The sequence below is a fragment of the Aedes aegypti genome, chromosome 3, assembly GCF_002204515.2.
Source record: "Aedes aegypti strain LVP_AGWG chromosome 3, AaegL5.0 Primary Assembly, whole genome shotgun sequence".
Taxonomy (NCBI): Eukaryota; Metazoa; Arthropoda; class Insecta; order Diptera; family Culicidae; genus Aedes; species Aedes aegypti.
In genome coordinates this window covers 103,493,294-103,520,597 of record NC_035109.1, presented here as the reverse complement: position 1 = coordinate 103,520,597, position 27,304 = coordinate 103,493,294, and the positions used below count along the sequence as shown (strand labels likewise).

The 27,304-nt window shown below is 37.0% G+C and overlaps 2 protein-coding genes across 2 annotated transcripts; one reads left to right on the top strand and one right to left on the bottom strand.

Annotated features, from left to right (window-relative positions):
- Window positions 1-2,377: 2,377 nt before the first annotated feature.
- LOC5563635 (atypical kinase COQ8B, mitochondrial) lies at window positions 2,378-24,955 on the top strand. Its single transcript, XM_021849532.1, is given in 10 exon segments — window positions 2,378-2,780; window positions 13,628-13,867; window positions 13,870-14,030; window positions 14,032-14,206; window positions 14,209-14,297; window positions 14,299-14,346; window positions 14,348-14,495; window positions 14,498-14,711; window positions 24,250-24,442; window positions 24,505-24,955. Coding segments are annotated over 10 exon segments (2,031 nt in total). The 3' UTR covers window positions 24,865-24,955.
- Window positions 24,862-25,582, bottom strand: LOC5563606 (general odorant-binding protein 19d). The gene is made up of 2 exons (XM_021849533.1): window positions 25,471-25,582; window positions 24,862-25,407 (listed from the first exon to the last, which is right to left on the bottom strand). The coding sequence occupies exons 1-2, from the start codon at window positions 25,519-25,521 to the stop codon at window positions 25,021-25,023; spliced, it is 438 nt and encodes a 145-aa protein (XP_021705225.1). The 5' UTR covers window positions 25,522-25,582; the 3' UTR covers window positions 24,862-25,020.
- Window positions 25,583-27,304: the final 1,722 nt, after the last annotated feature.

The following is a 27,304-nucleotide window of genomic DNA, read 5'->3' as shown; positions in this document are numbered from 1 at the left end:
TGCGCTGCGTTGAGCAGGCTTAGCGTGAACAGGATATTTTTTACGTAAAGTGCTGAGAGCAATACTCGGTGGAAAACTAGACGTTAAGGTCAAGAGGTACTACTACAGATGTACAAAGAAGCAAATATTTTTTAAGCAAAATAAATACGGCAGACTTTGGTGGGCTGGTTACATAGTGTGAAAGTAGAAAAATAAGCTGCAAATTAATAATATTCAGCAATGTACAATTCACGTTTATCGAACGTAACATCAATTCTATATTGAAATTTCTTTCTTAGATTTCATTCCATTAAATTTAGCTTACTGGTTTGAGCCATGTAGAAACATACATAAGCCTCTCTGGTAAATATAGTCAGTACCGTCAAACGGGGCTTCTTTTGACATTATTTCCACATTCTTCAACTTTGAGGATTTGTAGCTCTAAGAATTATGGATGGATTTCGATAATTCTTGCATATATCTTAGTTGTATGTGTACGTAACATATGTGCAAAATAGGAAGCAAATCCATCAAGAAATAAAAAAAATGCTTGAATAGCGAAAAATATGTGTCCTTCAAGACAAAAATGGGGCTACTTTGGACACTTTTAGAAAGCAATACGATTTGATAACAAATGATTATTTTCGCATAAATTTTGAACTGATTTTATAGATTAACGTCTATTATGACGTTGTTGAACGTTTTTCGTTGGTACACATGATCAAGAAAATTGTAGAGCGCGAAAAAAACACATACCTATATAACATTTTTCAGCAAAATATGGCTTTTGTGTTTATTTTCTAGTATGAAATTTCAAGTTTACATTCTTTTAAATAAAACTGTCAGCTACGAATGCTTGATTGTTTAAGTTGACGCAATCAAATGATGCAATTACCAAGTACTGCGACGATTAATAAGGTCTGATTAATAATGATTAACATCCGTTAAAATTCTAAGTGTTATTTTAATGATGTGTAGAAGGATCTCATCAATTCCTGGAACTAAAAGTAATTTTATTTTAAAGTGAAATGCATGAAGTACAAGAATAATGTTTCGCAAGATCGTAGGCAATTCAAATTTTACTTTTGTAATTATTTTGGTTCTCAATAGTTTTGGGATGGCTTAATGGTAGTTTATTTTTAGCAGATGAAGAATGAAAATGTTTTGTACTACGGATTCATGTTAAATATGACCGAGAATTATTTTTTCAAGGAATATGGTTTGAGTTTACTATCAATACGTAATAAAATATATAAATTTGATGACTATTAACTTTCCAGAATCTTTGGTTTATTTTATTTGTTGTAAAATATAGAAACCAATACTTTAACATAAAATAAAAGTCGTAAAATGAAGACCTTTGATCAATTATTTTTGTAACACAACAATTTTCAACATAAAATTATCACAATTTTTTATGAAACATGGCGATTTGATAGTTTTGTGACGTTCTCAACAATTTTCCACGATATGTAAAAAGTTCAAGCAATGTTTACATAGCAAATGTTTTGTGCATTGTGAATATGTGTTCGGAATTTTTTAATATATTTTCCTGTTTATCTTGTTATTGTTGATGTTGTTCCAAAAAAAGTTCATGTCTGGTTGTAGAGCATGTTTTGGTTAATGAAAGTGCTGAAGACACAAAATAGCCCAGAATGCTGCAAATAAATTAAAAACACGAATGTCCGAAGTAGCCCCCGGAATTAAAAGTAACCCCGTCTGACGGTAGTGAATATTTCTAATTATAGCAACGGCAACAGTTATAAATTAAGATCTGTTTGGTTAACTTTTTAACATTTTTTTTATATAATAACGGTCTGTCGGGGCACCGTGTTTTGTGATCTCATCGACTGATGCGACGACGGCGGTGGCGGCGACGTCGCGACGCGACGACCAAACATACCGAATGAAAGATGAACCACGGATGATGCCCTAGTTTATACTCATGTAATATTGTGTCTAAAACTACTTTTTTTTTTAATCTTTTGAATAAAATTTACATTAATACTGTGATGGGATAGGTTGAACATTATTGTAAAATTATAACTTAAACGGAGTGTACGGATGCCCACTCTGTGAGTGCCTTTTTGTTTACAAGCATGTTCCGTTATGATCAGACGTCTAGACGGTGCTCTGTGTTGGTATTAGTGACCGCGCTCATATCCCTTTACACAAGTGCAACCCGAGTGGATCTGTCATCCAGTCAGTCCCGTTCTATCGTTCCATTCATTAGGAGTTATCTAACCACTCGATTCGCCGGCTTGTACTGGCTAGCCACATAGTGCCGAATGTTGTGAAATTCGCGCTCGGTTTTTAGTTTATTGAAATTGAGTATTCAATCGAAAGTGTTTTTGATAAACAGTTCCTTATTGTATAAGCTTTAAAAAGTGTACGGAAAATGTCTCGGGCTCAGGATGCATTAGCGCTGTTGCGTGCCCTCAAAATCGTAGCGGAAGCTTCCGGCAAAATGCATAGCGAATATGCCCGTCACCTGTGGGCCAATTCCAGTGTTCGGGAACTGCTCGAGCAGCAACTGAAGCAGAGTGAGGACACCGTAAAGAAGCTTCTCCAGAATCCCAACGTAGAGTTGGAAAAGGCCGGAGGACTGCTGAAGGAGACCCTGGAACGGTCAGCTGTGGTGGCCGAAGGATTGAAGCAACTAGCCGCAATTTCGTTGCCGAAGGTGACGGGCCCCGGTGGCATTGGTGGAACGACGGGACCGATTAGGTTCACCGGAGGGTTTGGTCAGCAGGCACAGGAACAAGATCAGTCGGCAGCCGCGGGACGGACATCGGATATTGGTAAGCTTAAACCGTAACAATTTTTAGAGGTAAGGTACCGTGGGGCAAGTGGGTAATGGAATTCGCATAGTTGAGATTCTTCAAATTCTAGAGACTTAAAATTGAAACAAATGAGGCCGTGTATATTTTTTAGCTTGACTCCCACTAAATATAAGCAGCATGCTGAAATTAATTTTTATGAAAAATTAAAGAAAAAAATACAGAAAAAGTTTTTGAAAAATGTCTCCTTACTTTTCATTTGCCCTAAACGTGGGGCAAGTGAAAAGTTTACCGTTTTGAACAATAATTTCAAAAACAAAAGGTTATATTCACGATTTCTATTAGCTTTAACATTTCTTAAGGCTTCCCAATGAACAATAACACAAGTAACATGTAAACAAAGAAAATGTTATTCTTTTCACTTGAATTTTCTTCTGTTCAGTTATGTTAGTTGAAATGATTCGACAACATTATAACTGCAACATTTCCAATGTTAGTTCTTACATTATAGGACAGCAATTGCATTTCTGCTCTGTAGAATTTCCACCGCTCGTTATTTTTTTTTTCGAGAAAGTCGAATATGACGTCGGGTAACTCTTCGGGAGAAATCGAACGGAATTCTTCAATAACGTATTTAGAATCTTTTTTATGTGGATAGACCTATACCCCATTTTTATGTTTTGAACTAGTTTACATAGACATTCCACGAGATTTCCGTGTGTTCTCTTATATTGCAACTTTTCAATCAACGTCTTCCTTTTAATTGGCTGCCCGAAGTAGACATATTAATATTGTAATGTTTGGCAACATCTTTTAGAGAAGTTCCATGATTTGTAATAGCTTTCAACGCTTGAGTATAGTGTTTTTTGAATTATCAGCACGTTATGTTTTTCTATGATAATTGCGAACCATGTTTACTTATGGTTACTTAAGTAGGAAAACTCAAATTCAATCTCTAATGATAAACTTTTCACTTGCCCCACCTGATAACAAAATTGACGGTGTTTAAATCTAGTTATTTTTAGGTCTACGTCGAATTAGTTCTAAAACTTTTTTTATTGCGGTTTGAAACTGTCACAGAGGACAACTAAGAAGTGGTACAGGAAATTATTTTCCGCAACTTTTTCCACTGAAAAAAATTAAAATAAGATTGTACGCCGCCAACTTGTTACGGAGTAACAGTTGACAGGTAACAATTTTTCGCTGTATTATGCAAAAATGGCTGAAAAATCTCAGAAATCTCTTACCTCTCGTAATGCCTCAAAGGTTTACGCATGAATTTAAAACGTTAATTCACATATTCAGTAAAATATATCAATTGTTTTCACTTACCCCATTTACCCACTTACCCCGCGGTACCTTAATCAATGTTTTTGCATAATTGACGATGTGGACAAAACATCGCGCCTTTTATATTTACTTTTTGTATTTGGGAAACGGCCCACTAATTGCTTACTTACTTTGCATTAATTGTTATCCAAACAAAAAATCGGAACCACTAATTAGAGCTGACTTGAGAAATCAGGTTCTCTAGAGGTAATTACTGTAGAGTGGTCAGAGCATCTAATGGTAATGAATATTTTGATGCTCACTTGGATATAGTTTTGATTGATATATACCTACATGATTGGAAATACAAACGTGACTGATCATATATTCCGAAATAAGTTTTACAGAAAAGTCCATATCTCTGAAGATTTCCAACGAATCTTAATGCATCAACCTGCATTCACTCTTGAATTGATTCTTGTTTCTTGGAAAAATTTCAACATCTATAAAACTTTACACCGCAAAAAATTACAATCGGCAGAAAAAAATGTAATTTGGACATGACCTCGGAAAATCCGGAACATCTTCGGTGTCCGGTGGCCAATATGCATGGCCAGGCATATTACTGAAACTAGTTCCAAATTTGCCATCGAATGCCTCCAGATGCATCAAATTTCATCATATTTTCAAACAGTTGCAAGCATTTGAATTTGGGCAAAATTTTGCCTATCTTAATGATTTTGCCTATCCCCTGTATCTTTGTCACAATTAGTTAGAAAATCACTAATTTTAACACTATAAAAATGTACCCAAAATTCGTTAAAAAATATCATTAATTATTTTTATTTATATGTCGGTGATGGAAAAGAAAACCAAAACAAAATAGTATCGATTACGATAGGATACTTAATATCTATTTATCTATCTTAGTAATCTTGTGAAGAAAATTATTTTGAGTGCATTTCTATTCATTGTTAAGTCAACTTTAACAGTATAGAATATATATTGTAGCATAATCTTATTGACTGAGCCATTTTTGACGGGACCTAGTTCGTTCTTTGGTTGGTTAGTGAATGAGTGGAAGTGTTAAAATTAGGATTCTCTAAAACCACTGCACATTCTACTTTATGTGCTGTAGCTAACGTTGCTACCAACATCACAAATTCTCTTCGTTCTCGCGGCTAAGGGGAGTTCAAATATAATTCCTTCAGGAAAACCTCCGTGGATTTCATCAATAGCTCCTCCCGCAATATCTCCAATGTTTCCACCAGCCATTTATCCAGAAATTCTTTCGAAGGTTCCTCCAGAGATTGTATTAGGAATTCCTTTAAGATAATCGCTATCGTTATCCTTACACTGGCGAAATCCTCTAGTAATTCCACTAGGGATTTCGCCAGAGATTCCTCTAGAAATTCCTCCAGGGAGAACTTTTAATCGTTACTAGATTTTTTGGACCGGTTCCGACAGGACTCCAGGATACCTTCAGCAATTCCTCCAGGAATTCTGTCAGGTGTTTCTCTAGGAATTCCACCAAAGATTATTCCATGGATTACTGCAGAAAAATCTCTACAAGGATTCTTCTAGAGATTTTACAAGGAGTTACTCCAGTGATTCCTCCATAGGTTCCTCCAGTATAAATTTTTCTCCAAGCATTTCTCTGGAACTTTTTAAGCAATTATTCTAGGGATTCCTTCAGAGATTTCTTGGACGATTCCTCTAAGGACTCCTCCAGGAAAATCTCTACTCAATCACTACATCTCTACAGCCAAGTACTTTGGCTTTATCCGGGAATCCCTTCATAGATTTTAAAGAATTAATCCTGTTATTTTCCAGTGATATCTCTAGAAATTCCTCCAAGCATACTTGCAGAAATTTCCCCAGATACACCTCTCGAGAATTCTCCAGGAGTTATTCCAGAGATTTTGTCATGGATACCTTCAGGTATTCCACCAGGAATTCTTCAGAGGTTTCGCCAAGAATTCTTCCAGGGCTTCTACAATAAATTACAATAAATTCTTCCAGGGCTTCTACAATAAATTACTTAGGGGGACGGACTTGGTGTAGTGGTTAGAACACTCGCCTCTCACGCCGAGGACCTGGGATCGAATCCCATCCCCGACATAGTCACTAAAAATTTCAGTGACGACTTCCTTCGGAAGGGAAGTAAAGCCGTTGGTCCCGAGATGAAACTAGCCCAGGGCTAAAAATCTCGTTAATAAAGATAGAAAAAAAAAATTACCTTATAAAAATTCTTCAAGAAAATCGCTTACAAGAATCAATCCAAAGATTCTTCTAAGTTCCAGGAATACCGTTTTGATTCATATTACGGACACTTAAGGCCTCAGTGAAGTATAACCCAGCTTGGACCATACAAAATAAATCATTCTGTATGATTTTTAGCGTTATCAAGCGTCGGAAGCCCTTAACTTTCGGATGGTGGGCAAAGAATACGCGTCCGCAACTTGAATAATTTTAATTAAATCAAAACGTGTGGCCTCTTCATGATTCTTATTCCGGACACTCCCTCACTTTTGCCTCATATTCCGGACGCTTTGATTCGAATTACGGACAGCTCATGATAATCATTAATGGAACGGTCAAATCATCAATTGAAATCGTTCAACCACTTAAGAGACGTCTAAGGTAGTTGGGCATTATAAATTTGCAATGATATTTATGGAAAAAACCTAATAAAACGAGCCTCGAAAATGAGAACTTTTGGACGGCGAAAATTGAAACATTTCGTGTGAAAATGTTTTCCCATACAAACGACAGTGTCTGGAATTTGAAGCTGTCCGTAATATGAATCAAAACGGTAACTTGTAATTTTTGGAGAAACTTCTGAAGAAATTGCTGGGTAAATCTCTTGAGGAAACCCTGGAGAGATTTTTTTCAAAGAATCTTTGGCGGAGTCTCTGGAGAAATTCGTGTAGGAATCTCTGAAGGATTACCTGGGTAAATTTCTGAATTACTGTAATCCGGGGTAACATTGATTTTTTTTTTTGATATTTCTTAAACAATTCATTCAAAAAAGCATATGTTGCAAGTTTTTAAAGCAAATACTGACACCCATTGCTCGTGTCTACATACTGTATTATATTTTCTGAAAGTTTAAAGCATGTTTAAAAAAAGTGATTTTTTTATATTGCTGATATGAGGTATCATTGGTCACCCATGTAAAACAACGTTCGGTAATATTGAAAATGGTTTCCGGCCATTTGGTCGAATGCCGTTTGGCCGAACGCCATTTGGCCCGAATGTCATTTGGCAGAATGGATCGTTTGGCCGAATCAAGAACAAAAAAAAAATGTTTTCAACGCTGTTATGTAGGATTTATAAGTGTGGCCCTAATCTACCAGTTAACTTATCGATCTGTATGATGTGGTGGGTCGCTATAGAAGTGCTCCAAGAGAACAATTAAAACTATCCATTCATTCAGGACGAAGTTGTTAACTCGCGTCAAGACTCTTATGGTTGGTTTATGGTTGGTTCGTCTCTGGGCTACCAACGGTGTGCTCGGGTTTGCATAGTTTTTGATAATTTCATAAGATTTTTTTCTTCTATTAAACATAGGCTATTCTTTGAATTTGTATTGGTTTATTACTATTGGGCAATAATTAAGCTTATATTTTAAATGGGAATTTTACCTTTTTAAATCAACGGCAATCTTTTACAGTTATACTGATATAATAATTGTTTGCATTACACTAGCTTAAATTTTATAAGAGATGTTTCTTCTTTTGATCATAGGCTGTTCTTTCATATTTTAATATTTTTCAAAGGGAATAGAACTAAGACTTATGATACGTTTATAGAATCTTATTAAGAAATTAAACCGAACGACTCGCTGAACACTACGTTAAAGAAGCTAACTGTTTCTCCGTTGTGAAAAGAAGAAGCTAAACTGGTGATTACTAGAAATTACTTAGTTTACTAAGTACTATCAGAAGAATTAAAGCAAATTGATGCTACAGAAAGACGAATAAGTCGTAAACCGTTTTAGTAACTGTCAAAAGCTGACTACAAAACGCAATGCGAAAACCTATGCTGGCAGCTATTACTGCTAGCAGAGAATCAAGAGAATATTTGCATTGACTGTTCCTTGAACTAGCACTAAAGAGCTGTATATCAATGATGATTTATGCTTCTTTCAGAATAAACTGTTCTTTGAAATTCAGCTTTGAAATTCATTACAAATGTATGTTAACTGTTGTTCTCTAATGATTTCAATTTCGCCCAAACGGAATTCGGCCAAATGACCCGGAAACCATTGAAAATATCATTACATACCAAAATCATGGTCCCGTGAAGCCGAATATGAAGGCCAAATACTTACAAGTCATCTACTTTTTGAATTATTTCAAAAACACTTCCGATTGTGAAATACTCCTGAAGGTAGGCAATTTCCTAAGGAAATTCTGCATTCTCTATAGTATTTTGAGAATTATGCTAAACTGAACATATTTATGAAAGTTTTGACAACGGAACGTTTTCGGCGATGTGGTTTTTAGTTAACAATAGCAATTTCTCTTGCTCATATCGTTTTCAGCACTTATGTGAGACATGATTCTTCGATCGTGTCATTCCATAATCATGAAAATCATTTGGCCCAAAAGTTGTTAAATTACGCATGAACGTTACTCAATATTCGTAAAACCCTTAATGTTTATTAGGCTCATGAATAGATGGAAGAGAATCACCATTCATGCATTGAAAATATTTTCATCGTTAACAGTTGGCTCTAACTTTTTACGCAATGACCATCGATCAATGTTACCCCGGATTACGGTAATCAATGAAAGCTTACCAGGGTGAAGGTTATGCGGGAGGAATTCCTGAAGAAATTTCTGCTGAGATAGTTCTGGAGAATTCCCTGGATAATCCTTGGAGGAATCCGTGGAGAAATATTTGAAGGAATCCATGAAGGAATTTTCCCAGAGGATTAAAAGTAGAGATTTTTCTAATGTAATCCCTAGAGAAATTCTTAGATTATCTTCTGACAAATTCCTGAATCCATGGGCAATCTTCCGAGGAGTTTCTAGAGCAATTCTTGATTGAATCATCAGCGGAATTTTTAGAAAGCCAGAACGAATCTCTAAAGTAAATTACTGAGAGAATTCATGGAAGATTACCTTGAAAAATTCCTTGGGATAATTCACGTAAACAGTTTCTAGGAGGTATTCCTTTAAGAAATTTTGTAGAGGGATCCTAAAAAATGCTTTAAATAATTCTTATAGAATCCCTGGAGGAATGTATGGTGGAATCAGGCCCAGATTTGGGGGGTGCAAATGCCCCGGGCCCCCGGATCTAGAGTTGCCCTCCGAGAAGTTGAAAAAAAAGTAAAATACAATTCAATTGTGGCTTTTGACATAAACGATTTTAAATTTAAAATACAAATCCCAAAACGATTCGAACAGAGGTATTATGACATAGGGATTATAACAAGTCGAGCACTAGACACTGAAGAAGTCTGTAAGTCGCAGGCGAAATAGGCCGATCTGTCAAGATAAGCAACACATATTAGAGTTTAAAGGTAAGGCTCGCCTTACTTAGTGATTTTAGTATTTTTATTTTTGCAAAAAGTAAAGTGTTAAAGTTCAATTAGAAGTTTTAATCATACTCCAAATATTCCCTCCATAAATTTAATAAAAAAAGTGTAGACATAGGATTATGTTATTTTTATAATTGGTAGAAAAATCCATACGAATTTATCTAATTTTTTCAGTTTCAATTAAAATCCTTTTCTTTACAAATGAGAACTTCAAAGTTGTAATAAAAACTTTAAAACTCTCCTCCGGTTAAGGTAAAACATCTCGGAATCCAAAGATTGGCCGGCACAATGGCTGACTTCTCCCCCCAACTCACGTTTTCAAAGACACAAAACTGGAGAGAATAGTTGGCAAACGTTCCCAATCTTCTTATTTTAAGCTTTCTGCTATTTCACAAAGCCAAAAATAAAAAGTGCACTGTTGTGGGATATTTTCTTCACGAGATTTGTGCCTTTGAAGTTTTTAGTGAATCTTAGAAGTTTGATTTCCAAACTGTTTCACCTTAATGTACAGCAAACTGTTACAGCTTTCTAAAAAAACATGTTCAAATTACAGCGCTCTATGTCTTGGAATGATCTTAGACGAAGATACTCGATAATTCATACATTTTCAGGATTTTACTATCAGGTACTGAAACTAATATTGTATCAAATGTTGAAGAACAAGCACATCACACACCCTGCAGTTGGAGATGACTATGGGTAAGAATTGTACAAATAACGCTTAAGTGCCATCAGTCAGTAGCCTGTGTTAGACGGAAGCTGTTTTCATTTTATATTAACGAGATTCTTAGCCCTGGGCTAGTTCATCTCGGACCAACGGCTTTACTTCACTTCCAAAGGAAGTCGTCACTATTGTCAATATCTGGATCAGTAAAATTATAAAGTAAGAAAACCAAAACATTAGCCTCGAGGAAGTTCATACAGCTAATTCTGAAAGTTGTTAGGTTGGACCGAGAGTGAAGCTCATGTGCTTTTCTGAAACAATTGCTCCCTTGTCTGCAAAGACTAGTTGAAACAGCTGATTAAATCAACGCTAGGACAATTCAAGACCAACAATGTGAAAAGGCCTCAAGTCCAAAATGTAAACAAACCGGGTTTCTGCTGATTTAAGTGTATAAGAGCCTATTCTTACTGTAACATTACAATAGTCATGCAAAAATATGCATGAAAGTTGAAAAAATATCATTTTTTCTAAAAGGCCCCATCTCATTTCCCGATTAATTAGGATATTAATCGCAAATGCGGCCTTTCCCAAAAAGGCCCATTTCTAATGATTTACTTGAAACCGAGTTGAGGCCTATTGAACAAAACATCAAAATTGCAACTAAAATTACGAAAAAATGTTTCAAATTTACTAAGCAGATACAAGTTATACTTCAGCCGCTCCGCTCCATGTATTATTGTTACACAGCGCATAGTCTCAACAGCGAACATAATCAAATTTGTTCATCGGGTTCCTGTGAAGTGATGTATTTTGTATCATACTACCTAATAATACCTGTGTCAGCATGTCTGTAATTCACGACTTATTGATAACAACACGATTTTCCGTTACAATTACATGAAACATAACGTTCAATTGAAATATTACTACAATTGACAAATATTTCCATATAATTGCTCGACGACCACTCTCGCTTAGCACATCCATGTATGTTTATCGATGACGATGATTGAATAAATCACATACTTAATCGACCGCACGAATCTCCTCTTGCTGTGGAAGTCCCATGTACCTTGCTTTACCACGTAACACTCTTCTACACTTCAATTATCGTATTTATTCATGAATATTGAATGATTTTCAAAAGGCCACATCTGAAGATGATGAAAAAACAAGCCACAACTAGAAGGCCTCAACACATTTTAAAGTAAACAAAGGCGTCAACTCACAGGCCTCATCAGCGTCGGCCGGCGTCTATGGGCACAAATGAAAGGGGCTGCATAGCTTGTTGGTGAAATAAAAGGGCCTCATTCTTTGACTCGTTTTTTTAGCAGGATTTTTTTGCTAAAATGATTAGTAATGAATATTCATAGCTATAAATCAGTTTATCCATCGACTTTTCTGACGATAAAATAACATAAAATGCTTAAATTCATAATTTAAATTTGATTTATTGTTTGACAAAACAAGATTGCATTTTTCTCATTGTTTACTTTTTGGGAGATGAGGGCCTTTTGAATTGTTAGTCTTGAATTGTTTGGTTCCTTTACCGTTACGAAAACAATTGTTTGTTGCATGCTGTTTAATCCAGTCGCTAAAGTATCATTTTTTCTATCAATAAAGGTATGAAATAAGAAAATTCCTACACAATAAAATAAAATAATTAATCGATTTGCTAATTGCTTCAAAATTGACCGTCGTTCAAATTTATTCAATGGAAATATCTTCAGCCAAATTGAAAAAGAATCAATATAATCTTTGCTATTATTATCCAAGTCTCGATGAATCATATAGTCTTGATTTCAACTGAACACTTTTTAATTTTGGACTTTATTAACCCATATAGGCCTGAATGAAAGCAAAAATACTGAAGCCTCACTGCTCAGAGGATTCTTTAACGGATTCAAATGATTTTTTTGGGCAAGTTCACTGGCCCACATATCTAGTTTTTAAAATGGTCAGAGGAACTCGGAAATATTCCTGTGGCCGGGAGTTATTCCGGTGGGTCACTGGGGTCAAGTCGGGTAAAAATTGCTGTTTTTTGAGACATTGCCAAGTTACCTTTATATATTTTGCAATGACAATCATTTAATTTGGCATAAATTCATTAAGATCTGACATTCAACATTATAAGTAAAGAGTTTTGCACCGTTTAAAATATACCGGATGTGGCCATTCGGATGTAATGCCCGGAAGAACCGGCTATAGATTTGGTGGATACTAAACCGTTTCGATGCTCGAAAAGTAGAAATCAAACGTAATTTGCACTAAAATGTGTTCCCATAAGCTTGGAACAGATGTTCAGATACAAATTGGCCACTTTAACGTAAGTTTGAGGCGTCCCGGGACCCGAAAATGGTCATTTTTAGGATTAATCAAATGCAAAACTCATAGTTATCCAATTCAATCGTTTCGCAAAGGTTTACTCTGATGCAATTTTTCTTAAAAATTCCGTCATATAGTAGCCACATTATAACCGATTCCGGAAATTATCTGTGTCTCGAAATTTGCCTACCTCCAGGGGCACAAACGCACAGTACCCTTCTCACACCGACCTGACCCAGTAATCCACCAATTAACTCCGACCAACAGGAATATTTCCGCGTTCCTCTGTCCACTTCTAGAACTAGATATGTGTGCCAGTATACTGACAAAAAATCTTTTGAATCCATTAAGAATTCGCTGAGCGGTGAAGGTTTTTAGAATTTTTGCTTTCACTCAGGCCTAAAACGTTTCAGGTCTAAAATTAATCTCATCATCTATTATTTACGACTTTTGGTATCTTATTCAGATGATTTTATTTACACAAAATTCACGAAACGATGGGTATAGTCAAAGTCCAGTAATAGGGTGCCGGTGCCGATAGCAGACTTCCTAAGCTATAAAAAATCATAACATAATACATGTCTTATCTGCAATAAACTATCTGGAGTAGTCCTTGAAGAGATTGTTCTTTAGTAATCCCTGGAGAAATACTTGAGACAAGTCCATAACCCCGTTTTTCCTGGCCAAGATCACAGGGTTTGACGATGCCAAAGTCGACCATCAGAAGGCCGGCTCCAAAGGCACGTTCCCCACCAGTTGGGACCTGGCTTTACCTCTAAGTACCTGGCATCACGATGTACGAATGCAAACAATGGCAACTTTGACAAAGAAAGCTTCAGTTAATAACTGTGGAAGTGCTCATAAGAACACTAAGCTGAGAAGAAGGACTCTGTCCCAGTGATGACGTAATGCCAATTATAAGAAGAAAAACCCCTAAATCAGGACAAAGGATATTCTGTTAATCAAAACTGTTCATCAGAAAATACAGTTGAACAGACTTTATCAATCCACCATACGATTCGTTAATAGTCTCCTCGTTTTTTCATCTTCATTTTCCAGGCAATCTAGACATATCTCAAATTACGCTCAAAGAGCTGGAGGCTATCCTTTCGGAGCATAGCAAAAACCGACAAGTAAACTTATCCCTCGACGGAGATAAACGCAAACCATTGAACCGAAGAAGTTACAGGATTTGGCCGACCCACCAATCCCTCCGCCACAACAGACGCACGAAATCAAAGTACCGCCAACCGCAACCAAGGGACCAAGAACAGGTGTCCAAAAATGATCAACTTGGTAGCTTCTTACAAACCAAACGTACCAATTGAAACCTCCGACACCTGCCGGACCAATTGAACTACCTCAGCTGAGCACAGTCGCCAAGCAGCGGAAAGTGCCGTCGTCACGTGTGGCTCGACTTCGCTCTTTCGGAGGGCTCTTCGCCGGACTGGGACTCGGCACCCGTGAGCCGAGCTTACCAAAAGCGCATTGGGACTGGTGGCACTACCGATCCCAAAGAAGCCTTGTTCAGTCCTAACAATGCTGAACGAATCGTGGACACGTTGTGCGAAGTGCGTGGAGCTGCTCTCAAACTTGGGCAGATTCTCAGTATTCAGGACTCGAACGTGGTGTCTCCGCAGCTGTGAATGCCTTCGAGAGGGTTCGTCAGGCAGCGGATTACATGCCCGATTGGCAGGTGGAGCGGCAGATGGTTAGCGAACTGGGCGATGCATTGGCGCAAGAAACTGGCCAGTTTCGATCAGAAGCCATTCGCAGCGGGCATCCATCGGTCAGGTTCATAGGGGTGTGTTGCACGATGGGACGGAAGTTGCCATTAAGATTCAATATCCGGGAGTTGCTAGGAGCATCGAAAGCGATATCGATAATTTGGTCTCGATGCTGAAGGTATGGGACGTCTTTCCGAAGGGGATTTTATCGATAATGTGGTGGCGGTTGCGAAACGGGAGCTGGCTTGGGAGGTGGACTACGTAAGGGAGGCGGAGTATACGGAACGATTTGGCGAGATGATTCAACATATGCCGGAGTTCCGAGTGCCCAAGGTGATCAAAAGCTTGACGTCGAAGAATGTTCTCACGACCGAACTGGTGCCGGGAGTTCCCATGGATAAGTGTTTCAATATGAGGTAAGTCAAGAGGTTACGGTGATTGTACAGCATTCCCCAGAATCTCACTCTAAAATTGAATCATTTGTTATAAAACTGAATCCTAGAATGTTCTTCTTCTTTCTGGCATTACGTTCCAACGGGGACAGAGCCTGCTTCTCAGTTATTAACTAGAGCTTTCTATGACAATTGACCATTTATGCATGTGCATATCGTGTGGCTGTTACGAGGGGTAGTCAAGAAAGTTGCATAACGAAAAGATCCTCGACCAGTAGGAATCGAAGAAATGACCCTCAGCTTGGTCTTACTGAACAGCTGCGCCATTTTCCACAACGGCGATTGTACCGTAAAATGTCGTTATTCAGCGCACCTAAGACCTTAACTCTGCGCAGTTTTGAATGGTTCTTAATAAATTGGGAATAATTTTAAATGATAATTTCAAGTGCAGTTGTGATGCATTACCATCATATACAGATAACGGTACGGGAAAATTTGAAAATTTTCATAAATTTTGACTACTTTGGACCAAATATCACCGACTCCGGTATTTTTTTTTACCGGTAATATAAACCGCTGAGCGCTCAGTAATGCTTTCGGTAAAGTTAAGAATTACCAAACCGAACGATCAGTAATTTAAATCAAAACACAGCTTTCAAAATATTACAAACTTTTCGTTAACGATTACCGAGCAAATTGTAAAATTAATTACCGAAATTATTGTTGATATCAGCAAGCAGTCAGTATTTCGTTCCAGACGATTAAAAAAAACATAAAAAAGAAAATTCATATTGATGGTAAATGAAACAAATTGATTTATTTTGGGTATTCATATTCGTCTTCACTTCATGTATAAATAAGTATATTATTCTACAGTCTGAAGTTCAGAAGTACAATAAAACTTCGTAGGGCAGGACAGTGCCGGATTTGCCCTTCGGGGGGCCCGGGTCAGATCTCATAAAGGGGGCCCTTTTATACAAAAATTCAGCACGTTTTGGAATTCACAAACCAACGTAATTGAATTTGAGTTTTGAACGAAATGGTCGGTCCAAAAATATGAGTGGCCCAAATGAAAAGTGGGTTGTGAGTTATATTCATTGTCAGCTAAATTCAACTGATTTCAAGTTTTCCAATAGAGCTTTTAGGTGATTTTTCCGTTCAATATTTCAATTCGTAGAAGACTGGCTTGTGTTTCGGCTTCTATATAATTTGCATAGAGTGAAAAATTGCTAAACATCTACAAAGCCGTTATAGTCCAAAGCTCTTTTTGATTCAATTTAATACAAGTTTCCAATTTTTCTCCGTTACCATTAAACGAAAATCGAGCTACCACGATACACCTCTCGGATGAGCAGCAGAGAAACCTGATCCCAATCCCTACCATGTTCTTTCCTTCAAAAATTGTGACCACTAACCTCGAGTTGCCACGAATACCGTGGCTCCATCCCGTATTAATTTTATACTGCAAAAGTCATAGAATTGTATACACTAAAAAATTCATTTCGGCTCCGTAAAGCGAGTGAGCCTTAAAAAAAACGAAATAGCAAAAAAAAAGTTTGTCTCCGGTTGGAAAAAAAAGATATTTACAGTACTGGCAAGAATAAATTGGGTACTTTAGGCTGATTTTCATACAAAATGTTCAAGTTTGGAGACCTCTGCTCGTAGCAAACCGATTGAGCTGAAATTTGAACTGCATTTTGGAATTAAATTCAAATTAGAACTGGGGAATGAATCATCAAATTGTATGCAAAAGCGTCTAAGATTTTGAAATTTTTAAACATTTTGCCATAAAAATTCCATATTTTGATACTTAAATATTTTTGGAAACAATCAATTTACGATAAGTATAATCTTCTACAAAGTTTTGCATTCCATCTAAGTGAAAAATTGCAAAACCATGCCTACTTCTAAACATCAAATCAAATAAAAACATTCCAATTTAAATTTTCTGGCATTTTTTTCAAAATAGTATACATTTTAATATCTTCCAAACTCTTGAATAGAATTTGATCAATTTTATATGAATCTAATTTCAAGTTATTTATGAGATGTAATTCAAATTTCAGGTCAGTCGATTCGTTTAGAAGCTGTTAAACAGTTCCCTAAACTTTAACATTTTGTATGAGCATCGTATGTATATTCTATGAATTATATTCAAAGCTAAGCCATTACTGAAGCAAAGCTAAGCTTATACTGAATTCAAAGAAAACATGGCATACAAAATATAATAGATATTTAAAAACACTGACTACTGCGTCACAAAAGAATTTCTTTTACACTTCAAGTAATTTTTTAGGATCATGCAAAAACATTGAGAGCGTTTTAAATTCTAATATTTTTTTAAACTAATAAGAGAAGAATTTTGAAGATGTTGGGCTCAACATTCATATTTTTTTGTAGTATATTTATTAATCAAATCATACTGTGAGATTCAGATATTAGGCGAAGAAAAACAATTTATTTGATTATTGGAAAGTTGGCTGAAACGTTTTAGTTATATGTTCAAAGAGAAAATATTGAAAGGTATTTCAAAATGTTTTTTGTTCTTAATTTTTTGTTCCTCGGGGGGCCCCCTTAATCGGGGGGGCCGGGGCATTTGCCCCACGGCACCCCCCCCCCCAAATCCGGGCCTGGGGCAGGATTGATTTCATGTTCCCGAATATGCTTGATAGGACGTTGTAATCCGAGACGTAAACTGGTAATTGTATCCAACAACGAAACAGCAAATTCCAACCTAAAATACAGCTCTTTAATAAAATTTCCATGAAAATATACTTATCATACTACGGAGCAATTCTCGCTGAAACCAGGCCGCCATCGGCACCCATCGTTAGAATTCCAATTTTATGTCACTGATCGCTAGTTTTCGATAAAACTTAAGGGTGGTCCTTTCTGTTTTCTCAAATTGGTGGACCCCTCGTACGCCAGCTAGCTGAACAGTTTGCGAAAAAGCCCATTTTTAGATAAATCTTGGGTATTTCTTCACGGGATATGTCTCATATATCGCTTGGAACACATATCAAACTTAGTGGCATCGTATAGAGAAAGGATATAGCTTTAATTTAAACTTGAAAATTTTTGGCGGCCATTTTTGAATTTGGCCGCCATTTTGAATTCGGCCGCAATTTTTAATTTTGTTAGAAAAATCGATTTTTCACCATTAGCGCACCGCTAGTTTTGAATTCTGAGATCACTATCAGAAAGCTGAGGAAAAATTGCGTAAGATAGGCTACAAAAACTAGGTGAGCAAAGGTATTTACCCTATGATATGAACGATTTTCTAAATCATGTTCTAACTATTTTTGAACGTATATGGCGAGTGCAATCAATGCAAAAATATTTTTTGTACAACAAAGAAACAAGTTTTCAATCGCCTTTTCGTTGGCAGCCCTGAAAAGCGTTGGAGTCGATTTCTCAAACGCGCCTGGATTTTCGTGAATTTTTAAGAAAAGTTTGGTGACAAAAAGATACAAATTGAAAAAAGTGTAGTTCAAGTAGTGTGGTATCACAAGATTGTGAATGTTCTCCATATTATGGAATTATCACGTGTGCATTGTAACTTAATGTTTGCAGATTGCAGCTTTATAGTTTTTTTTTTTCATCGCCATTGACTGGGTGGAAGTTTGATGTGTATGTGTGTTTCTATCGACGCGGATAAGTTTAGAGCTCTCTCGAAGTTTTACATGTTAACTGTTAGTGTTGATTCAACAATGATAATCAAGCGTACCGTAGCTTTTTGATGACTGCGGTGTGGTAGTGGGCATGGTGGTAATGCGCACAAATTCTGATGGAGAGCAAAAAGTCACTACATACAAGCAGCTGCGTACAGATACGATTGGCTACGTTTTCATCGTGTTTCATATTGGACAGCAGCAGTTCAAATGTCATCCAGGAATCATCAAATCCCAGCTAAATTGAATGTTGTAGCCTTGTTTACTGTTTTTTACATTCTGTGTTTTTGTTCGCGGGGGGGGGGGGGCGGTTGGGGGGCGTGCAATGACAAATGAGAATATATAGTATATATTCTCATTGGACAATGACCAGTGCTATCGAGTGATTTCGAAGAAAGGCAAGGTGGTGTGCGTGACAGTTTTAAGAAATCACTCTCTAAATTATGTGTATGTAATTTGAATTAGTGTGCATGGACCGATGCACGAGTTCACTAATTTGATGTTTGAGCGGTGCCGAATTCACTGGGTTCCATGGTCACATAAACAACACCACCGCTAAAAAGTCAAATGGTGAACCCGTGCATAGGTCCATAGAGAGAAGAGATAAGCTCGTTGGTGTAGTGGTGGTTCATTTCTTTTTGGCGGTGTGTCAGTCATTCAAACATAAGCAGGCCGTGACGTCAAATCGGTTGATTAGTTTCGCAGGCCCAAAACGTTGATCGAATTGATTCATCAATATTTTAACTGGTGTAGAAAATCTAAGAGATGTGCATGATATTAGATTATCCGAGGGTTTTATTGTTTTGTATTTTTTAAAATTATTTCATATCGTATTATATTATGCTATATTATACGTAGAAGCCTGATTTTGTTAACCCTTTTTCAAAATGTTTGACAGCTCTTCTTATAAATGATAGTTATTCATCAGTGTTCTGTTTGTTTTTTTTTTTCTATATGATGTTAAATTATAGCAACTTAAACAGATTTAAGGCCGCACGAGACGTCATTGCAACAATAATGTAATGTAATATATGATGTTATATTGTATGTACTGGTAAAAGTATTTTATGTTATATATTATTGCATTATATTAAAAAAAAAAAAATCCTATGGTTCACGCTTTGCCGAAGCCCTTCCCCCATAATAGGGTGACATACTTAAGAACAGCCTCTCATACAATATCATATATCGTTATATTATATTATATTATATTATATTATATTATATTATATTATATTAAATTATATTATATTATATTATATTATATTATATTATATTATATTATATTATATTATATTACAGCAAACTTTTCTATTTTATAATTTGATATGGAAAAGAAATATCGAGTTGAGGAGAAAAAAATGTAAAGGGATTATAGGTATAGCCATCTAGACCAGCTTGTAGTAGTCAGACTTCATGATATTTAATTTCCAATCATGGTGAGTTGACTATTTATTATGTAATGTAAATCAAGATCTTAAGGAAAACTTTCATTCTCAGGAGTTAACAAAATAAGTGATAATGAGAATTTAACAATTTTCAAGTACCGATATTCTTTAGAAAATAATAAAATTCCTAATACATAAACTCTCGTTTCAGGAAAACTAGCAGCGGGTCAGAGATGGTGATGGTTAGATGTTTATGTTCAATTACATTATATCATGTTCTATTGTATTATATTATATTACATTTCATAATTTTGGTTTCTGTAAACAAACAGATCAGCATATTGTGCGATGGCAAAAGTGAAGAAAACCAGTATTTCTGAGGTCATAGTAGGACTTACATGCATATTTTAAATATAATTTACCAAGATGTGTTCACTATATAATTGTAGATTGTAATTTTCAATACTTACAGCGATCCGTGTCACCGATAACCATATCAGAGATTATAGAAACTGAATCACAGAGCGATTTTATTTCAATAACAAAACCCTATATTTCAATTTTTATTTATATACATCTCATCAAGCATGGGAAAATTCACTCACTCACCCGAACGCCACCGATAAAAAATAGCAAAAAATCTGCTGCTACCGAACATTCAGTGATAGCTGAATCGTACTGGGTGGAGTGTAGCATGAAAGCGTCAAAACCGATTGAGTAAAAGCAAGAATCGGAAGGAACACGAAAGAAGTGAATACCAATACACTTGTATCTGCGAGGCACGAGTGAAAGCATTAAGCATCCATTCGCCGAATGCATTGAACTGAGTGAGCGGATTCCCACTCACTGAATCATTCCGTGGTGTGGATTGCCAGTCAGTGAACACTCATCAGCACTCAAATCCGAATGCCACTCCAACGGAATCAGAATGTAAACAATCATTCGGTATGCATTCGGTTGCCTTCGGCTTTTAGAATCGGTAGCGACTCAATCAGTTGCCGTTTTTTGTTTCGCTTGGCGCTCGTCGAAGAAGCAGATTGGGCACTGGAAATTGAAACGTTCGGCTTGGTTAGAGAAACGGCTTTCTCGCTCCCGACTGTGCGTGGAAGCGAGTGAGAGAAACACAAAAACTGAGTGAGTGTTTCCCATGCAACTATATGTTGGGAATGGATTTGACGCGCCAACAAACGCTCTCGTGGAATGCTGGTCAAGTACTGCGATTCTCATTAATATATTTGTTGAATTATACAATTGGAAAGAGATTCTCTTTTAACCGTGGGTTTCGCGTAAGTGTCTGCTTACGGGTTTGCCACTCCCCCTGGCCCTTCATACAGGAGTAGCATGAATTGAAATGTATAATGAAAATGGACCTTGCTGTACAGTGGAACCGCATGCAGAGCAGGACTCAAGCTAGGATGGTGACTATCTACATACATACATACATACATAATCTTTCATTCAATGATTCCTGGTTATTGACTGCTATCTTATATTTTTTTATTTTTTATATATATATATATATTAAATTATTGTATTTAATTAGAGCATCAGAGAAGTCACAGATGGACGATGTAGTAGGGTGTCAGCCGGAGTCTATGGGAATGTGCCGTAACATCCTTGCACTACATGCTGTAACTTAAAAATGACTTCAATGTAATTATCCTTGTTTACTACAGCGGATGAAACGAAGCGTCGGATGTAATATTATTTTGTTTGTCCTCCCTTAAATGGAAGCTGGAATTTTGTTTCTGATGTATCTGGAAACTTTATTAACAAATCACTGATTTTTATTTTTATTCAAATTATTTGTTTATTTTTATCATTCTTCCCTCGACCAGCCAAATATCATCAGTAGGACAAATATTCAAAAGAAAAATATGTGTCGGCCGATATAATACTGCATTCATCCAGATGCTGTTTCACTGCGTCATATTATATTGTTGCTACCATTTTATTTTTTTTTTCATTTTTTATAATCATACTTTTATATATTATAATCTGTTATACTATATAACATATCACTAAAATTGAATTTATCATGTTTTGGGGAGGGAGGGAGCATCAGGGCATCATTGAATTTACAACTGGACAAAGAAGTGGAGTGCCAATCGGAGTCAGGAGGAAAAGTGTTAGTCGTTCGCGTCTAGTACTTTTCTCTCTAACAGTTGTAAAAGATTTGACGCGCCCTTCTTCTAACAAACCTTTCCGTGGAAAGCTCGACAAGTATTGCAAATTCTAATACTCAATCTGTTGGATCATATGGCTGGAAGGAGATTCTCTATTTCCCGCGGGTTTCGCGTAAGTGTCTCTGCTTACGGGTCCCCCACCCCCCTTTTGGCCCTTCATACAGCGATATGTTGAATTCAGATTGGTAATAAAATTTGACCTTACTGTTGAGTGGAGCCGCATGCAGAGCAAGACTCAAGCAAGGATTGGTGGCTACCTACATACATACATACAACAAAGAAACAAGTTTTCAATCGTTGGTGTACTATTTGAGACAGATGAAGAATAGGAGTATTAATTTGAGTGAAAAAATGTGGCGGCCATCTTGGATTTTGACGCCATCTTGATTTTAAGTAGTAGAATGAGTTTTCACCTTGATAGCACTCAGCATGTCGAATTTAGAGACTACCAATAAAAAAGGTTACGTATACTCTTCTTCTTATTATTCTTCATTTTACTGACGTTACGTCCCTACTGGAACCGAGCCTGATACTCATTTATTAGTTATAAATCCAGGTTATTAAACAGGTATTTTCTTTTTTAATGCGATTTCTGACAACAGAATAATTCTTTGACACATCTTTGAATTCAGTAATAATAAATAAATAAATTCAATAAATGAAAACCGTCAAAACACATTGAGGCCGCCAAAATTTTTTCAAGTTTAAATTAAAGCTATATCCTTTTTCTATACGATGCCACTAAGTTTGCTATGTGTTCCAAGCGAAATATGAGACATATCCCGTGAAGAAATACCCAAGATTTATCAAAAAATGGGCTTTTTCGCAAACTGTTCAGCTAGCTGGCGTACGAGGGGTCCACCAATTTGAGACAACAAAAAGGACCACCCTTAAGTTTTATCGAAAACTAGCGATCAGTGACATAAAATTGGAATTCTAACGATGGGTGCCGATGGCGGCCTGGTTTCAACGAGAATTGCTCACGGATAAGAACCAAACGCTCGTCTTGTTCATCCTACTTAGATTTAAAGAAATGATCACGAACACATCTTTTAAAAATCATCGGACACAATCCAAACGAGTCGTTTTGCACTTTGAAACAAATTTGGCGGCATGTTTGGTGTTTGGAACAAATTACAATTTGTTCGGTAAACCATTGTTGAGCTAGTAGTGAAGTACCTACTGTAAAAGTTTACAATCTACAGTAAATCTGAACGATTTACAGTTTTTCGCTAAATGTAATGACGACTTCGGAATAAAAGGATAAATATGTTTACGATTTTCCTATTTTTTAAAGTTTTTTCGGTAAAGCTCGTTAGCGATACCGAAACTTCAGTTCGTTTTTCATTTACAGGGCGTTTTCGGTAGAAAAATGTTTACCGAACGACGAAATAAAAACTAACATTTAGTACAGATGTAAACATTCTCGAAGCTTTCCTTATACGGCTTTATGCTGAGTAAATGCGCTTTATATACGAACGAAAGCTTCTATGCGATCCTTTTACCTACAAATCTGGCGAACCTACTAAGCTATTTTTAAGCTGTGGTGGCAGCTCTTATGCATACCGATCATTGATTTGTCTCGACTGTTATAGGACAAGTAGCTATATAACATCTTCGGAAGGCGCTTTCGTCCAAAAATTTCATGTTGCCAAAATCGAACGGTCTTTTCATGGTGCATTTTTCTAACATAATTTGATGTGTACTGAATGTTAAAGTTTATTTTGAAGAAATTTTAAAGGATAAAAAACCTAATGATTCCAAGATCTAACTCTAATTCAAAGTAGACCTAAATTGAACAATATTGAAACACCATAAATTTTTCAATCACTTGGGGCATGTGAGAAGTTTCTCATCAGTGTTTAAATAGGTTTAAATAAACATGGTTTGCAATCATCATAGAGAAACACACTGTGTTGTTAATTTAAGAAACACTTTACTCAAAGCTTTAAAAGCCATTAGAAATCATGAAACTTATCTAAAAGACGTTTCCAAACATGACTATATTAATGTGTCTACTTCGAACAGCCGATTGAAAGGAACACGTTGATTGAAAAGCTTCAACATAAGAAATCGCACGGAAATCCCATGGATTATTGATGTAAATGTAAACCTCAAATTTTCAAGAGCACAAATCTAGAGAACTAAACAGTCGTTCAAGCTGAAAACTTGATCGATTGGTCACCACCAGCGTGTGACTAATCGATTTAGTTTTCAGCTCAAACCGCTGTCTGGTTCTCTAGATTTGTGCTCCTGATAATTTTAGGTTTGGCTTCGATGCATTTTCACCTTATTTCATCTTTTCGATTTTTTCTAGCCAAGACCATCGCAACCACATCGCCCGATCTGTGATGAAGCTGTGCCTGAACGAATTGTTTACCTTCCGTTGCATGCAAACGGATCCCAACTGGTCGAACTTCCTGTACGATGCGGAAAGTAGACGAATCATGCTGATTGATTTTGGCGCCACGCGATTCTACCCAAAACCGTTTATGGATAACTATATGAGGGTTGGTATTTGAAGTAATGTTTCCTCAATACATGATCAGTACAAATCAACGATCTTTTCTAGGTAATCGAAGCCGCAACGAGAAACGACCGGAAACGAATCTTGGAATTATCACGCCAAATGGGTTTCCTGACCGGATACGAAACGCCTACCATGGAAAACGCCCACATCGATGCCGTCCTAATCCTGGGTGAGGTTTTCAGTGTCGACGGAGAATTTGAATTCGGGCGGCAGAGTACAACCAAGAAAATTGCTGCACTGGTTCCGGTAATGGTTGCTCATCGATTGTGTCCACCACCGGAGGAAATCTACTCACTGCATCGAAAACTGTCCGGGGTGTTTTTGCTGTGTGCTAGACTCAATGCTAAAATTGACTGCAAACCCTTGTTCCGAGAGGTACAGCAAAGTTACACGTTTGGATAGTTCTGTTAATAAAGAGGTTTTATTGGTTTATAATGTTCGTTAAGCCGCTAGCAATCAATCAGTTTTTCAATGCTCGTTTTAACAATTGTAAGATATGATACTGAAATAGTCACAAAACCTTCCAAGCCATTAGAACATATTCGATCGTCGCCAGCTTCATTTCTCCATTTTGATTCCCCTTTTGTCCATCGCTTTTTCGACGCACTCTTTAATGTCCACCGAAAGCTGGCAACGGTCAGCGTTCTCCACACTGGAGCATTCTTCGGCTATCTCCTCGGCTGTGGCCATTTTCTCCTGGTCCTCCCCGAACATCATTGCGCTGAGCTGCATAAACCCATCCTTGTTGAACCGTTTGCCGTCGGAAATCTGGAACTGGTGCTGAAAACACGAAAGGAAACACTTCTGGACCTCCGTTTCCGGTGTCTTGTCTTCGAGCAATGCTTCCACGTCCTCGTCGGTGGCGCCTTCTTTCTTCTTACATTCCTCGGCCATACCTCGCATCATTTCCTTGGCTTGTGCTTTCTTCTCTTCGTCGGAGTTGGCCTACGAAAGAGTCATCACTTGAGTAAATTAATGTGACAGACACATTGAAGCTCAGTCACAAACCTCCAAGCGTGCTGCAACGAACAAAATGATTAGGCAAACGAAAATTTTCATCGTTGGAATAGGTTGACCCAGTGCAGATGAAATACATCGGGTGACTGTGAACCGAATCGTGTTAATTGCCGATTTTATATTTAGTTAGTTGATGCCAATGTAACGTTCAAAAACTTATCTTAATTGAATCTGCAATATTTCCGCTACGCTCAGTTTTTTTTTCACCATGCTCATGCATGCTTAACTGCCTGTGCTGAAGTCGGAAACGTGTCATCCAGAACCAGCCCCACTTTTTGACTGCGGAAAAATCTGTCATTGTCGGAAGTAGCTAGTATAATTTATGCAGATTGGATAGGTATGATCAATTGCATGACTAGTAACGGTTCTATGGTTGTCGCATGATTACATCAAGTGCCCATCAAAACACTAACCACGTGGCAATTGCTGTACTGTTAATTATTATTTTCAAATGAATATCGCTAGTGATTGTATCATATACTTAGAATAAGCAAAACACATATGTTTGTTGATATAGTTTTGAACAAGGTAGCAACGCCAATTGTTCGTATGGCTGTTTTTACTAGGATCTCCTTGTGGTGCGGGTAAGGTACTGCGGGGTAGAGTAAGGTGGGGCAAAAGTTCGACCTTAGTGGTATAATCAAAGATTCCAGGAAAATAATAGCAGTTGAAGCAAAACAAATACCATACAGTGAACCTTCAACATATTAGCTATAATTTTGCTGAACAAACTTGTGTCAAAATATTTACCCATTTTTAGATGTAACAGTTTGAAAATTGATTGTCTTAAGCGCAATTTTGCCCCACCGGTGGGGCAAGAGTTCGAATCTAGTATGGGGCAAAAGTTCGTTGGTTAAAACACAACATATCCATACTTGTATGACAGCTGAAAAATACACACTACATGTAAAATTTTGGTGACATTTTTCGCACGATCAGGCAAATTCAGCTCAATTTGAAGATAATATAAGGATTTTAGCAATTTGCTAATTTTTCGTGAATTTATACATAGGTCGAACTTTTGCCCCGCTGATTTGAACTTTTGCCCCACTATTAGCATTAGCATTAGCATTAAGCATTTCGCACAAATTCGTAGGTGGTACAGTCCTAGACCATTGTATGAGGGTTGCCTCCTTCCCGTCCGTTACCAAAGTCAGAAATTTGGGACTAACCTCTAACTCTTAGACAAGATTGACGCATCCTCCAATAATCGAGAGCTGTCCTGGCCACGTCCTTGTGGAATGGGAAAGGATGATTGATTGAACACCTACTTAAGAAAGATGCAGAGAACTCTACGACCTCTCATAGGTGTTACGGGATATTGTGGAATGTTTATGGAAAGGGTAGTGCCATAGGATATGTTCGGTAAACGTTCTGGCCGACAAATGGTTATTATTTACGCATAGTGATCATGCGCTGCTGATCAGAACAAACTCACCAAATTCCTTTTTCGAAAGTCCTCCGCAATCCGTAGCTCCTCTAATGATGAACAATAGCGTAAGCCAACAAACTGCGGTGCATAATCCATCCCGAACCGAGCATCCACGAACCACATTCAATTTTTGAATCAACACGCTTAACACACAGGAGATACAAAAATCTAGTCGTGCGAACGAATTCAATAGCTAGAGTTATCACAAAGCACTTTCGAGCAAAACTCCACAAATCATTTTCAGATATAATCTTCGGAAAAAGCACTACAATCACTTTAAAAAACATTCCACAGAAAATTTGCACGTGGCATCATCCGTCGTATCTAATTTTCACAAGCCGAATCGAAAAAAATAAAATAAAAACGCCGGACGAGGTAAACGTAGGCTTACCA

Bases quoted from the DNA above. Each gene is read 5' to 3' on its own strand.
- LOC5563606 (XM_021849533.1), bottom strand. From the start codon at position 25,521: ATGAAAATTTTCGTTTGCCTAATCATTTTGTTCGTTGCAGCACGCTTG. The intron at 25,408-25,470 runs GTTTGTGACTGA...ACTCTTTCGTAG, and splicing joins TCGTTGCAGCACGCTTGGAG to GCCAACTCCGACGAAGAGAA.